Source organism: Carassius carassius, chromosome 47, assembly GCF_963082965.1.
Source record: "Carassius carassius chromosome 47, fCarCar2.1, whole genome shotgun sequence".
Classification (NCBI taxonomy): domain Eukaryota; kingdom Metazoa; phylum Chordata; class Actinopteri; order Cypriniformes; family Cyprinidae; genus Carassius; species Carassius carassius.
This window is the reverse complement of record NC_081801.1, coordinates 8,285,353-8,301,687: the sequence shown is the minus strand read 5'-3', so window position 1 is coordinate 8,301,687 and position 16,335 is coordinate 8,285,353. Positions and strand designations below refer to the sequence as shown.

Here is a 16,335-nt window from a genome sequence, read left to right as displayed (position 1 = left end):
ATTCCAAACATGCTTAATATATCAGGAAATATCTCGTTTCTCAAATATGTGTAGGTAAACGCGTTTTGCACCTTTATAGATTGCTATTTGATCAATATATGGAAATGTATTGTAATCTATTAACTACACATAAAAACCTGACTTTTTACTTAAGTGCCATATCATGCCATAAAATATTTTTAATACGACTGAATTTGCATTTAATGTAAATTTTAATAACAATATTGTAAGATACTTATTTTAACACTTTCATTTTACAGAGAGTAAAGAACATTTTCATTCAGTCTAGCCAGAGTTCAGGCACTCTCAAAAACTCCCATTAAAATCACTGAAGCACTTTACATTATGAAACGAATATCTTACTTACATTCGTACGCACATCTGCACTTTTTGTTGTTTCTGATGAGAGAATTCGCTAAATAATTCAGTCAGCGAGCAAGTGAACAAAACACTGCGTTTCAGTGATGACTCTTCTGGACGTCTCTGATTGGCCATTGCATCCATAAGCGCAACAGACTAGTTTCTGATTGGTTATCATGAAGCGTTGTACGAACGCGTCTGTCTCTGGCTCAGCGCCAGCCAGCGATCGCAGATTTGAATTTAGCAGCTGATGCTGTGCACTGAACGATCTAATCACACCGCTGTGATTGTATCAAATATATAAAAAATATTATTCTGCAATTTTTTTTTTTTGGTTTGGAAGCTGCATTTAAAATCCACTTGGCTCAGAAATCTGAGGGGGCACGTGCCCCCTCACTTCGAATGGGCACGACGCCTCTGGTTTTAATTATTAACAATGAGTCAAGTAAAAAAAAAAGTATTTTTCGGTATTTATTAATTTTTAATAATAAATGTAATATTAACTTTTAAGATAAAATGTCAAATAATAAATTACCTTTTAATTAAATATTATAAGGGCAAAAAAGAAAAACATGGATGAATCATCCACAATAAGATGTCACGCATTTAGAAAATAGATAGGTGATGTATTTGGATTTCATTATAATTTAAAGTTAATAAGTCTTCTAATAAATATTGACATTAAATATAAAAAAATTCAAAAGTCATACAATGTGTATTTCATAACTAGGTTTGCAACTGCTCTCAAATCCAAGGTAGATATAGATATAAACTTTATTGTCAGACAATGTCTGAAATATTTGTGTAACAGTCTCTTGCACACTACGTTGTTACAAACAAAACACAACATTTCACTGTAGACATAGACACATTAAATAAATGTAATGTATTGCCATTATTAAAAAAAAAAAAAAAGCTGATTTTTTTGGCTGCTGAAAATTTAGCTTTGCCATTACTGGAATACATTGCATTTTAAAATATATATATTGCAACATATTGATAAATATATCTGATATCTGGACTGGTTCAGCAGCCATTTAGAAACTTATGACAAGTATCTCATAATTCAAATTCACTTTGTTTTCAGCACCCAGACAGAAGCGTTTTCTGTATAATTTCGCAGAGGCCTACAGTAAAGAGCACATGCGGCAGCTAATATGTCAACACTATATGAATGTATTACACCGCTGTATCAGGACAGGTGAACCATCGCCTCTTATGAGCATGGAACTTATTTTGTCTGTATTAGCAAGATCTTTTATTACAAAAAAATGTATAATTTATTGTACTTCATATTTAGTGCCAGATGCGAATGTGCACCTGAACTTGTAGCTGCAGTTGTCAACACGCACCCTACAAGTGAAGCACACAACAAACTCCCAAAGTACATCTACGAGCAGGACAAAAGAAAGTGGAAAGAGATCTTCGAAGTGAAGAAAACAACTTTACCTAAACTTGTCAATCATCAAAGGTAAGGAAATGTAGCCACCTGCGAAAATGTTGAAAGATATAGCTGTGATCCTTAATATTTAACAACCACAAAGTCAAACACAATACATTTAAAAAAAATGAACACCAACACTGCAAAACACGCTTCTTCACGGGGTAGGTTTGTTACTTTACAGACTAAAAATAGTGTAATATACAGGATTCTTTATGATCCTGATATTATGAAAACTTTAGCTTATTTAAAGAATTTAGCTGTATTTAACATTATTTAAAACTGACCTATATTTCCAGAATCACGTCCATGGGAAGATGACTTTGAATGGGAGGCGACTGAAATGGATTCTTATCTTGCAGGACACATGAGTGGCCTGTCTTTCGCTGAATCAGAAGACGATGATGAGGACTATCTATTCCTTACCTAACACATCAATCTGTTTTGTCACTTGTGAAAAATATCTAACAAGATCATTCTTAGTCTTAAAACATCTCCAAGATGATCCAGTTTTAAGTAAAAGGCTGTTCCAGACATTTTAAAATACTGATTTTAATAATGTGCATTCAGTGTTTTCTTAAAAAATAAAACAACAAAATTACACTGCTCATGTGATGTGGGGTTTTATTTTATGAAAGATGACTTAACATGGGCCTTGAAAAATTTGTAGGGCACATAACATATTTAGAAGACTAATTCACACTAACATTATGCAAATAATGCAGCATGATTGCATCCTTAACAACAATCTGCTGAACCACAATGCTGACATTCTGGTGACATATAAACAGTATTATATATTACATTAAAATACAGCGTAACATTATGATACAGCATTTGTGACGTTCAGGTGAGAGGGAATGACAAGATTAGAATCCTGAAAGAAGGCAGCTGACAGTATCCGTGATCTTTAAGACTTTTTGTATTCGATTCTCTCGACTTTGACGTCATCTCCAATGAGCTGATAGACATACGTAACCACTGTAGATGCCTGAATGTCCATCAAAACAAACGATGGTGTGATGTTGCTGTTAAGAGACAATTTAATCACAAATCATGTAATTAATTGCATATAACATGATGCAGAGATTATAAAAGTAAACGTTATACCTTTCCAGTGCGCTATAGGCCCCTGTGGCAGATCCGGGGTTAATATAAAATTTATTCTCATTCTCGAAAGCCTCAAATTTGTGTGTGTGACCAGAAATAAGGATATCTACATCCAGCTGCCTTTGAAGCAGCGCCAAGCTCGCCATGTCACCCCACGGGATCACTTGGTGTCCATGGATAAGGCCGATTTTGAACTGCCCCACTGTCACCACCTTCTGCTCTGGATAATTCAAGTTCTATCATTTGGAAACAGGCAATGAGGATGGTTTAAAAGAGTGCATAAACAACGAAAAACAGAAATAGGAACTCCAAGTCACCTCATCAAAGTCTCCTCTGACAATGTGCACATCTCCAGCGAGTGTTTTCAGGTAGTCGTAGCTCTCCTTTGTACAAAGGTTTCCTGTGCAGAGGATGTGCTGAATCTTGCCAGGCACTAGCAACTTCTTAAATTTGGCAGGTAGGGTGTTGCATCGGTGGGGAATGTGAAGGTCACCTAACACGAGGACCAGCTAATGGCGAAATAAAACTTGTTAGTGTTCAAACCTAAGTTGCTGGACACACAGAGTGAAGGAATAGTGGAGTCGTAAGCAAAGCATTGCTGTCTGAATGAAATCTTTAAAACATTTGGGAGAGAATGTTTTGCCTTTGGAATCTATTTGGAAGCATTGCTGTGTCAAATTTTCTTCAGACAGCAATCAGGTCAAAGCTGAGCACAAGGGAGCCGATTCTAAGACCGTTAGCTCAGCTGAACTTGCTGAACCTAAAACAGACTGAGATTAAACTATTAGCATCAAATCAAATCTTTCGTACTATAGAAAATTGAGATCTTACACAATGCCGCATTTTTAATAAAAAACACGGCTAAACATTGGAAGACTACATGGCTATGTTTGGAATAGCATACTAACATCTTACACTGTGGCTGCATCAGAAATCATATACTTCCCTACAATATAGTAGGCAAACAAACAGTATGTGAAAAGAGTGGTGTGTCAATAAGCATTCATAAAACAGAAAGCGAAATGTACCTAGATGACTTACTATTTCTGGTGAGATTTTGAAGTGCACATTCGATGGACACTTCGATATCCCATGAGGCCGTGGGAAAGGATTTGTGAATTACAGTGAAGTGCCAACTGACAGGTCACATGACTATGCCAAAATGGCAAATTCAGTACATTTGGATTAAATTCATACTACACACATTCAAACTACATAAAACATAGTTTTTTGATGCTAGCAAAATAATTCAAAGGAAGTACATAGCTGCACAGACACATGCAATTTCAGATGTAGCCTTACTATTTCTGCAGTATGTAGCAATATGAGGTGCAGTATGCAATATTTTGTTATCTGACAGCCCCAAGTTTTGACAATTGGACACCAAACTGGATGCAACTAGGCATTTTTATTTCTAATGCCAAATTTACACTGCAAAGGTGGCACAGAAGAGCTTCTGAAATGCCATATAGGTGTCTTTATTGCATAAATGCATTTAGACAGGTATTACAACTGTATACTTTAATACTAGAGGCTGAGCAGGCACTAATTAGTCAGGAATTTATATGGCATTGTGCCTTTTACACTGAATTTTAAGCAGGCACAGAGCAACCTTAACTTGGCATTGTAAAGATACCTTAATATCATTGAATGGGACTCTGAATAAATATGCACAGAATAAATGAGGTCATGTGACAAACAATACTGTTTGAACTGCTGTTTGAAATGTTCATTGTTGCATACTGTCTCACATACTTAAAAAAAAAATAGTATGCGGTATTCAGCATATACCGCAGTGTACACAGTACATTAGTATCCCACTCCAAACATAAGCCAATATTCTTATGAGACCAGTATGTTTGACCAAGTCTCACTGATACTCTATTTAGCTTGAGTTTAATATATAACTCACATTGTTCATAAAATATGCAAAACACAAACACACAAAAGTTTCTGTAATGCTTAGAAACAGGACTATATATTCTCAACATGGTGGAAGAGTATTATTCAATGCTCAATCATTCTGCAAGCTGATAACTAGATTATTAACTACTTGATGACCACAAAAATTAGATCGACTTGATGAAGACCATTCTAAACCCAGAGCAATGCAAACAGAAAGCAAGACTGAGGGTGAAAGAGGAATCATGCTAGATCCAGCAGCCCAGAGGACACAGAAGCACTAGTCTAAAACTGAGAAAACCATGAGCACAAGAGGTCTGGAGAGGCACTTACTCTGTGACCAGCCTGAATACGATGCAGAGGTCAGGATGGGGAACAGTGGGTGAGGAAGGGTGTGAGGAAAGGGATGTATAATCACAACAAAAAACAACATACAAAAGATGAAAGACAGACAGAAAACGGAAACAAAGTGGATAAATAATATCAACTGGAAACTCAACATAAATTGGACTGAATGTTAGCTGATTGTGGTTGATGAATGAATGGATGGCACATGCAGGCGGTTAGTGTGAAGCTTGGGGTAAGAGCTTCTGAGGCTTCCCATAAGAACACAGTATCACTTACAAAAGCACTTCCATGACAACGATTCAATCTGCAAGCACTATTCTCTGTGAAACTGTTTTGGAACGATATTTATTGTAGTACAAATACATTTTTAAACGTTCCTGAGGTTTATACACCCTACAAAAAGACACTGTGAAATGAACACATTTGGTAATATTTTAACAATTTTCTTTTGGCTGCACTGGCAATGCTTAGCCATTTATTTTATTTTGTGAACATATGCTTGTAAGACATAATAACAGTAATATGCTAGCCACTGTAGGCTAGCAAACTGTTACTGGACTAAGCATTCAGTATTAACACACCATACCACGTATCGCAACACATAAAAGCATAATTATTTAATATAACAAAGTATATACTTCGCGTGTCATTGATTTAATCTATTTTAAAAAGACTGCCTGAATAATGTTACATCCTGACTCAAGCAGCGCTAGCTCGCTGCTGTCATGTGACCCTTCAGTCCTAAAATGCCAGCTTTTTGGGAAAGCAGCTTAAATATCTACTCGGACGTATGGTTTTAATAATAATTTAAGTATTTTCTGATAAGGAAACCGGTTCTGATAAATGAAAACGTACCATTTTTGTCCAGCTGCGTGTTTGAAACTGAACTCGGGAAGCTGTTGTTGACTCGAAAGGCCAGAAACTCAATGTTGCCAGATCACGCGGAAAAAATAGGCAAAGCTGATTAAAAGACAACCCAAATTCGCTTATAAAAAGAGCACCTGGCAACACGATACGACAGCGCCATCTGGCGCATATCTTGTTCAGCAGTTGTGTATGGCGTTCATAATGCTGCACATATTCGAAGCACAAAACTCGCTGAGGCGACTGCATACAAATATGTTGATTCCGGTTAAACACACCTGCAAAATGCTTGTATGATAAACCAGTCAGTTATATAAGTGATTGTAAAAATATGGGACAAAACACCAGGGGCAGTATTCCCAAATTTGTTTTTATCTTAACACTAAGAGTTCTACTAATTAGCAGTAAAAGTTATAGGTAGGCTAAAAGGTATCTTAAACCTCACAAAGTTGCTCAGAGTAACTTTTACTAATGAATGGGGACAAATCAGTGAAGGGCACTAAGTTTAGATATTGAAAACATATATATATATATTAGCAAGAAAGTTCAGAGTCCAAGGATGTGAACAGCTCCAAGTAGAACGTCATGTGTTATCATCTCGAATTATGCAGCATGAGTTTCTGAAAGTTAACGTGCGTTGAAGCAATGTAACTATTTTAGAGTATGGCCCTTCATGACGTCGTGAAGGGCGGAATTCCTTATATGAGTTTTGTTGGCAATCAGCGCTCAAGTGCTTGCGACTTTTTAGCTCTGCCCACCTCTAGGAGCTCTTCTGTTGTCGGATAGAATTGTAAAGCTGTGTCTGTCTTTTGTAAAGCTGATAAAACTAAAGACTTCTCTGAAATATGAAGGATGCAATATAGGTACTCAAGAAAGATTAACATGACATTGTCAGAAACTGTGTGTTAGGCTATGTCAGGCTGAGCTTGTTGCTGATGATGTCAACAAGCTTACTATGTTCACAGTGGCTGTTCCTCAATATGCGTTCTTCAGCGATTTTTGAACTGAGAAACAGCCAGTGATTAGCTGCGAGGGGATGGGTCTCTGTCAGTCAGTTTAATTGTATAAAATTACAACATATAAAACCTGCTCTAATAACAATGTTGAAACCTACATATCGACCTGAAATGTATTATATGTAACCAGTTCAGTTTATGACAGTTTTTACAAAAACATAATGATTTTGAGATATTAACTTGAAGGAAATTATTTTGGTTTGAAAATGTTTGCTTTCGTGTTTTGCCGCTAGGTGTCAGTGCAACATAAGAAAAAATGATCAGGGGAACCCAACGCAGTAAACGGTTTAACCTCACTGAGAAAACAAGCGTTTGAGTAGTTTGATGTCGACTTAAATCTTTATTTACTGTGAATATACCCATTTTGACAACTTATGTATCAACTAAAAACTATTCCTTTATTTATAATTTTCTTATTATGTTTTACTACATTACGATAGATGAGCTGTAAATTCACTGAATTAACATTAATATATATATATTTATATAAGATTTGCTTTGCAAAAATGCATTTTGTCTATATACATCACCACTGTCCTTGATATCATGCTTAGCTTTTGCTCTTTTATTTATCCATAGGATATATTATGCCACATACGTAGAACATTGAACAGGCTTTTATGAATAGCTTGCTTACAATGGAAAAATTTTGTGAGGCATTCATTTAACTGGAACACAAACTCCCTGCCATAAACCACTTGATACCCTTCTCAGTTTACTGGGCATGAAATAAACTCACCTGAATGTCCTTAGAGATAAGATGATGCTCCAGAACATGAAGGCTTTCGGAAAGAAGCCTGATGAAGACTTAGGGACTCAAACATTTATATAGATTTTTGTAAAGAATATAATTATAAAATTGTACAAAGAATTTCATAAACAATATAAGAAGATTTGTAAACTAGGTTAACGTGATAGATAGATAGATAGATAGATAGATAGATAGATAGATAGATAGATAGATAGATAGATAGATAGATAGATAGATAGATATTCATTAATACGTTTTACTAGGGTATTTGACTTATTCATTCTTTGACCTCATAGTGTCACTGTTTGCTCAAGGAAAATAAAAAGATTAGCAGATAGGTTTGTATCCCTCCTTTATAATATATTATATAGTATATTATATAATAATTTATCTTAAATGTCTTGGTAAAATGTACAATATATAATATTTGTTAGCATGTTTAGCTCTTTAATTCTCAAATGGATTCAAGCCTCTCTCTGGATTTATTGTGTGTGTGGCCCAATATTTGAAGCTTCATGACATACAAATACCAATTACATCACCCCCCCCCCCCCTTTTTAATACTCTGAATTCTTTCAAACAGGTTGGTGTAGTTTTGGTATATTTAGTTTAGCAATATGGCTTATCTTGATTTGAAGTTCTTGAGACCACCATCACTTTGGCATTGACTGACATGTGACCCCCTATTTCCCTCAGCATATATATTTATGAATATTTACTTAGATTGTCAGTTTTAAAGTTTTTAATAAAAATAAATATGAGTTTCAAATGTGTACTGTAGAATGCAAAAATTAGAACTGAAGGATGAAAGTACCATAAAAAGTACGGATTTTTGAGCCATATTTCTATATTTCATAATTCATATTATAGCTTTGTGTGACCAACAGGCCACACCAAAAATCTTCCACTTCAGTGGGCTGTTACTGGAGTACCCAGATCATTCATGCACAAACTAATCATTTAGACCACATAAACTAAATCAACTGAGTCATTTGGGTTTATAATGACACTATGATGAGCAAATGATGACAGAATGTTCATTTTTGGTTGAACTTTGGTTGAAAACATCAAGTTAATCAACTGGTTATTCTAATCTACTGCCCTATATTCTAAGTCATATTTTTAAATGTATATGTTAACAAAGCAAAATCTGTGTAGCCATTGCAGTACATGCCCAGGTAGACACTGCTTTACAGGTCACATTGCTGCATGAATTGCTTTACACAGAGGGATTGATTAGTAAATATTTTTTAATGTGTGCCTTATTGTCATGCTACAGCCATGCCTTCTCAGTAGACATATACCCTTTCAGAATGCCATGGATGTGAGTCTGGGATGCTGGGTGTTTGATTGACATTAGATCTGTTTGGGAATCCACGTTGCTGAAAGGCCATGTCGTTTAGGAATTCCAAATGTCAAGCGCCTCTCGGAAGTTTGAGCAGTGGGTGGGGACCAGAAAAGCGGTTTCTCATTGACAATTTATGTCACCACCGACATTTAGTTCAAATCTCTTTTCTTTTTCTTTTGCACAGCTGTTTGTGGTGAAGAAATTATTCTGACTAATGGTTGTTGTGAACGATTTACAATATGGATTAAACTGTAAATATACATTTAAAAATTGTGGTTACAATTACTCAGAATTTTCACTAGCGTCAGAGCTAAGCACCCACAAGTAGTTTCCCGATTGCCTAAGTGAACGATATATAATTGCTAGTCAGTCCCAGTACTTTCTGAAACACTGTAGTTGCATGACAAACAGTGATTTTTCCTAATATGATCAGAATGTTCCTAGGTGTGCTTTCTGAAACACTGTAGTTGGATGAGAAAGTGATCTTTCCTAATATGATCAGAATGTTCCTAGATTTTGCAACTCAAACTATCGTTGTGTGTGTTATTGCAGTCAATGTTCCTTCATAACATTCCTTTGATTCACAATAGGGAAGTTAAAAAAAAAAAAAAAAGGTTGATACTTGGTTCTAGTACAAGGTATCTTATACAGTTAACGCAGTACAGTATATAAATAAAATTAAATAAAAAGTGTTGTTATTAGACAAATGATGTTCCATAAGCCATTATGGACTTATATACTTGCATGATTTAATATATATGGATGAGATATTTGAAGCAAGAGGAGATAAATTAGAAGTAATTATCCAGCTGTTAATGACATCACCTAATTACTAGCTGTATTCATGTGACAGAGATGTTACATTGCTACACTGAAAGAAAAAAAAAACTATTCCAAACTTTTTGAAAATAAGACTCTCATTCAGATGTGCCTCCATCCAGTCAACAGCCAATAGACAGAACTAAGGCCCTGCCCCTTTTTTTTTCTTTTTTAATGCGATTCACTTGAAAGCAAAGGTGTCACCTCTTCTGTTCCATCAATACTTTAACAAACTGATCTTGTCCAACTAAAATGAGCCAAGATTCAGTAATACGATTCCCAAAGATTGAGTGTTCTCCAAAAAAAAAAAAAACTAAGCTGATATTAGACAACCTCTCTTTATTTGAAGCAAAAGGATGGAGTGTTTCAAATACTGAAAAATAACAAACAATTGATACATGGGTAACATCACCCAAGCAAACAGTGTTCTATTTTAATCAATTGTGGACCTGAGAAGCAGATCTAGATATTGCAGTTTGTACTGTCAGTCATTTTCCATTTCTGGATTGAGGGCATAACTAGCTATTTTGTATCTGTTTCCTTTCATGATACTGACTCTTGTCTAGTTTTCTTTATGTGGATGAGTAATGCAATCAACAGGAACAACAGTTGTCATGGGAACCTCACTCAAACTCAAGAAAGATATAATATTCACAGATATTTCATGTGCTTTGATCCACAGGCTATAATAGAATGATTTAAAAATGACTGATGTATTAGTCAGTACACTCTAAAAACTGCTGGGTTTAAAACAACCCAATTTGGGTTATTTTGGCAACCCAGCGCTGGGTCAAAAAGGGACGAACCCAACGCTGGGTTACTTTAACCCAACCAGTTGGGTTATCATGTTTAACCCAGCCTGCCAAGTTGCTTTTTTTATGGTTTAAAATTACTACATTGCAGGGTTTCAAAAACCAGAGCGGGTGTTTTTTTTAATCACTGTATTTCAGAAGTAAAACTACTGTATTTAGAAAATGTTCAATTTCATTTCGCATGTGCTTGAAACGGCAGCGTTTGTGAACTCAGCGCAGCTGTTACCTGAGAAACCCTTACCTCTCCCGCTCTTAGCGCCTCCTGCTGGAAGAAAATGAACTCACGGAGTGCCGCCACCAATTGAGTGTAAGGATGTGGGGAAGCACTGCACTGCAAATTGAGCTAGGCATTAAACCTACAAATCTTGTTCATTTCAAATATCACTTGTACACACAAATAATTATCAAAAGGAAAATATTTATTAAAACCAAGAGAAAAGTCAAAAAGTAACATGTAAGAAGAAATGCAGAAAAGGATGGCATTAACAGCTAGAGTTCATAAAGCATTGAACATTTGTTGAATATAACTTAAGATCAAATTGGACTTTGTTCAATTTTATATATTGTATAAAAATATACGAAAACACTATTATACAATAAATGTACAATTAGTTAGGTTCTTTACCAACTATTCTGGTATGACAGTACACAAATAAACCACAACATTAACTCTGATATTATAATATTTAACAGACGTGTGTGTGAAAGAATTTGAGCATGTGTATGAATGACTGTGTAAACTCTTCTACTAAACAAAACAGAACAAGCATTTAACATTGTTTTTACAAATGATGCACTTACAGTTTGTTTCATAGTCCATGAATACACACTGCTTACCCACTTATCCACTGCTGCATAAGTTTAGGGGAAAGGAAGTTCTCTTCTTTGACCAGCATTCATCCCAGTCATTGGCTGCACTTCATCAGTGGCATAAAAAGAGACACACATTTGAGAACATAAAACATTTAATTAAACTATCTATTTTCAGATAGAGGTGTATTCACATCCGTAAGGACAGGTAAATAATCTGTGTTAAGGTTTCAACACTTTGTGTGGTTGTTTAATGTCTCTGTCTACCACAGCGCTCCAGAAGGCTATAATGGCAGCACTAATGTGAGGGCATGTCATATTGTTTGAATAAATATATTGCTTTCAGAAAGCTTCTTTACTGAAACATTAAAACAGACACGACATTCACATACCTCACAAATGTTCATGTACGTGGAGGGCTGCTCTTCAAACAGTTAGTTCACCAAAAAATTAAAATGGTTATAATTTACTCTCCCCATGTTGTTCCAGACTCATACAAACTCTGCTAATTTTTGGAAAACAAATAAATATATTTAATATTCTCTTAATTTGTGTCCTCCATTGCTAGTCTGGGAGACCAGTATTTTATTTTGAACATACATGTTTGCTATCATATAATTTAAGATGTATTCATATATAAATATCGGAATGAATTACTTCTACAATAAGTCTGTATTTATGAGGCTTGAAAATACTGATTATCTAGACTATAAATGGATTAACAAAATTATGAGAAAATTCAAAATATATTAATTTGTGTTGTAAAGACAGACAAAAGTCTTATAGGTTTGGAATGACATGAGGGCAATTAAATGATTTTTTGTGTGAACTTTACCTTTAAGAGGGAAGATCAAGAATGATGACACCAAATCAGACAACTCCAAAGCTGGTTTGAGTTCTGCAATGAACAACACAGACATCAATGGTTTTAATAAAATGAGCACGTAACCATGTTGTTGTTGCATCAAAATGTGAAGTAAACCGGCAGGAGACAACAGAAACATTTATTTTCTAAAAATAACTTACATAAAATCTCTAAAGAATGATGCTCTCCCATGTCTCTGGCTTTTAACATCTACAAACGCAGAAACAAACATTATTTTACTCTTAGTAAAAAACAACAACAACTGATAGCATGAAATTATGAAGTTTACTTGCCTTAAACTATCTTTCTCTCTCTTCAGAAGAAGCTGAGAAAACCGCCTCCTCACACAAGCAGACTTCTGTGTCCTTAAAGGTGCCATGTGCAAAAAATTGAGGTAAAAATATCCAAAAAATTACCTACACGCATCAAAAGAATGAGAAGAAATAAGGGCGATGATGTCATTAAAAAAATGTCAAGTTATAGTGCTGCAGAGATATCAACCTTAATTAGCATTAGCATTACTAGCCCCGGCCCGACAAGTGTCGTAATACCAGTTTCGGCCATGGGAGGCGGTATGCGGGCAACATAACCACCAGCCAACCTGCAATACACGAATAACTCGCATGGCTTGTGGGCGTACTTGAACCTGATGTCAATCATGTGGAAAGTACAGCCCACTACTTAATTTCAGTTCAGGGAAGAGAGCGGAAGGTGGACTGAAGCTCTTGGCAAGAGACCACCACCCGCTACAGGGAAACAACTGCGCTCGGAATCACAAATCAAATTCGATAAGAAAAGTAGCCGAACCAGAGTAAACAACAGAGTAAACCAACTGATGGACCTGAAAGAAATGAGGTTCGACACTGAACTTGCAACATTTCTTTTGGATTGGTAAGTTAGATGCTGTTAGTATTTCGCTAGAAGTTTGTTTTATATGTTTGTGTATTTTTTTCGGGAAGTTATAACATAGAAATGTATCAAAGGCTGTTCGCTAAACATGCTAATGTTAGCGATGGCTAACTGTAGCTGCGTTTGATAATTAGCTAGCTATAACTTACCCATTTTTTTATATCATAACTAACCTGCTCTGTGTAGTCTGTTGGTCTCCGTGTCCTCTTTGCTTCGTGTTTTTTCTGTACATGAGAAAATTGATGTGTGGCGTGAAAGCGTGTGAAAAGAGTCAATTGCGTGTGTCTCACGGTGAATGCTTGAGAGTTGGCAGCTCTGGTTACGTTGGTTGGCGCTAGCTTGGTCAACATCAGCTGTCTGATGTTGACCAATGATGTTGACAGAATGCTGTCTGTCAAATTAATTTAATTCAAATAATGTGTATATACACAACTCAAAATGTAATAGGAACAAAACGAATAGGAACATATTCACTGGTAAAGGTGAAGGGGAGTAGCTTGAAGATGTCATGTTTCAAAATCACTTGACATCAACCAACATTCCTCTGGAGGCAAAACGTCCTCTTAGGCTTCGGCTATTGCTGTAGGGTTGTTGTGAAGGTAGGGGCGGAGCATAGAGACTATGCCGTTGCTCGTTTGTTACTCTAGAGTAGACCAATTCACTTTATTGAGGCATAATGCCCCCATCTGGTATGGAATGTGGAGTATGACTTGATTTTTTTGCCAGACATGACAGATGGCACCTTTAACTCCAAAGTTAGTTTGAGTTCTGCAAAGAGGGACATCAATGGTTTCAATAAAATATTAACATATAATCACACTGTTGTTAAATCAAAATGTGAAGTAAACAGGGAGGACACAAAAGAAACATTAATTTTCTAAAAAAAATAACTCACAAGTCTCAAAATAATGAAGTTATCTTGTCTCTGGATTTCAACATCTACAAAAACAAACATTGTTTTAGTCTTAGTAAAAATAAAGATGACTTGATAGAATTCTGAAGTTTACTGTCCTTAAACCTAAGTAAAAAATTGATAGCCTGAATGCACTGTAAGTCGCTTTGGATAAAAGTGTCTGCTAAATGCATAAATTTAATTTAATTTAATTTAATTTTAATTTAAACCCGTCTGTCCCTCTCTTCAGAAGAAGCTGAGAACACCTCCTCCTCACACAAACAGCTTCTGTGTCTTTAACTCTCGGTGACACAGTGAAGACACGAGCTCGACAAGTCTGAAATATTACATGCAAAACATACTTTTAACAGTTACCACTTCAACAGCCTCAAAATAATTATGCTAGCCTTTACTACACAATGCCGTTTCCTTTAGGAGACTAAGGTTAACATACATTCAGTTTAACAGCAAAAAATAAGACAACAAATTAACATGAGTGTAACCGTAACAATAACCGTCTATTAACACCTCAAAAAGTACAGATAATGTAAAATCTTATGTAAATATGACATAAGACATTCACGGACGTTATATTAAAAGTACCTCTTCCGTTCAGTAACGTTAAATGAGGCCATTAAGACCTCCGTGTCTGAGGCGAAAACCGCGTCCCCGTTTTTTTTAATTTATATAACGTTAAGCTCCTTTGTTTCCGCCTTTCATAAAACCTTCCGCCTTTCATACAACTGGGTAAACAATAAACGATATCTTTACGTTTTGAATCTTTACTCACCATAATGTCTTTCACTCGCTACTCGCTTCTCGCTTCTTCACGCTGATAAAATGGCGGCTGCTCGCACTGGAGACGCATGCTGGAGACGTAAAATCAAGACCAATTTTCAACCCAAACTTGGGTTAAAACAACCCAAAGTCCTACCCAACGGTCTCAACAAAACAACCCAGCGTTTTTTAGAGTGTAAACTCAATCATATTTATTAAATATTGTGGACTTTCTAAAGCCCCATTTTAGGAAGTGTGGTGAAATGTATATGTGTGAAATGTGGAAAAATGACTTGCATTTCAAGTTTTGCTTTGACACATCTGAAAAAACCTCAAGAATTTTGTACATTTTTGGATGGAGTCTATTGCTGTTCCGAACCCAGAAATCCAAAGACGACAAGAAAATTGGTTTAATGGTTTCAAAAGCCTCGATTAGCTTGCCTCAAATCTCATTCCAAATTCCCAAATTCATTTCCACAAACATTAATTTTACCGTCTGCATTCATTTTCTACAAACCTACGAACCAACTCTGTGTGTGTGTGTGCTCACTGATTTAAGATTCATGGGTTATCTCCGTCCAACTCATGCCAATCAACACATCTCTTATTTTCATTCTCTATTTTCCCCTTCACTGAGCTAAACAGGCACTGCAATCTTTCCTTTCCATTTGGAGGATTTACATGAGAGTGAGTTGTGATCAATGCATAAAAGACGTGATATACCTAAGAATGTATTGGCTTAACTTTTATTAGGTTGCAACATCTACAGTTTACACCAATGAGGTTGACATTGACATCAAAAACTCGTATTAAATGCTTAAATTACGTTTTAAACATAATTTTGTTTAGATAAATATAATTTAGTGATACGGCATTTACCCTCCTCTGCAGGCTTAAAATGATTTGACCTTGTACATTAAGAAATTACATATTTTTCTTCTTTCTCCAATAAGTGAAATTTGAGTTTAACCCATTTGAAAGTGCTTTGAAATAGTTTTATGCCCTGCAATAAAAGTAAGTCTGAGTTGTATAAAGTTTGTTTATACACTCTTAAAAATAAAGGTGCTTCAGAAGGTTCTTCAGTCAATGCCATAGAAGAACCATTTTTGGTTCCACAAAGAACCATTCAGTCAAAGGTTCTTTAAAGAACCATCCCTTTCTTACATTTTTATAATCTGAAGAACATTATCTGGCCAGAAAGAATCTTTTGTAAAACAGAAAGGATCTTCAGATGTTAAAGGTTCATTATGGAACCATTTAGACCAAAAAAGTTTGTCTATGGCATTGAAGATCCATACTTTTTAAGAGTGT

The 16,335-nt window shown here is 35.6% G+C and overlaps 1 protein-coding gene and 1 long non-coding RNA gene across 2 annotated transcripts; one reads left to right on the top strand and one right to left on the bottom strand.

Moving 5' to 3' along the window:
* Positions 1-1,905: 1,905 nt before the first annotated feature.
* LOC132130238 (uncharacterized) lies at positions 1,906-2,407 on the top strand. Its single transcript, XR_009428692.1, has 2 exons — positions 1,906-1,965; positions 2,101-2,407. It is a non-coding gene; the product is annotated as an uncharacterized LOC132130238 (long non-coding RNA).
* Position 2,408: 1 nt separating this feature from the next.
* Positions 2,409-6,164, bottom strand: LOC132130237 (vacuolar protein sorting-associated protein 29). Its single transcript, XM_059541943.1, has 4 exons — positions 6,017-6,164; positions 3,229-3,420; positions 2,912-3,147; positions 2,409-2,829 (listed from the first exon to the last, which is right to left on the bottom strand). The coding sequence occupies exons 1-4, from the start codon at positions 6,017-6,019 to the stop codon at positions 2,712-2,714; spliced, it is 549 nt and encodes a 182-aa protein (XP_059397926.1). The 5' UTR covers positions 6,020-6,164; the 3' UTR covers positions 2,409-2,711.
* Positions 6,165-16,335: the final 10,171 nt, after the last annotated feature.

Bases quoted from the DNA above. Each gene is read 5' to 3' on its own strand.
- LOC132130237 (XM_059541943.1), bottom strand. The intron at 3,148-3,228 runs GTGACTTGGAGT...TCCAAATGATAG, and splicing joins TCAGAGGAGACTTTGATGAG to AACTTGAATTATCCAGAGCA. The intron at 2,830-2,911 runs GTATAACGTTTA...GTCTCTTAACAG, and splicing joins GCCTATAGCGCACTGGAAAG to CAACATCACACCATCGTTTG.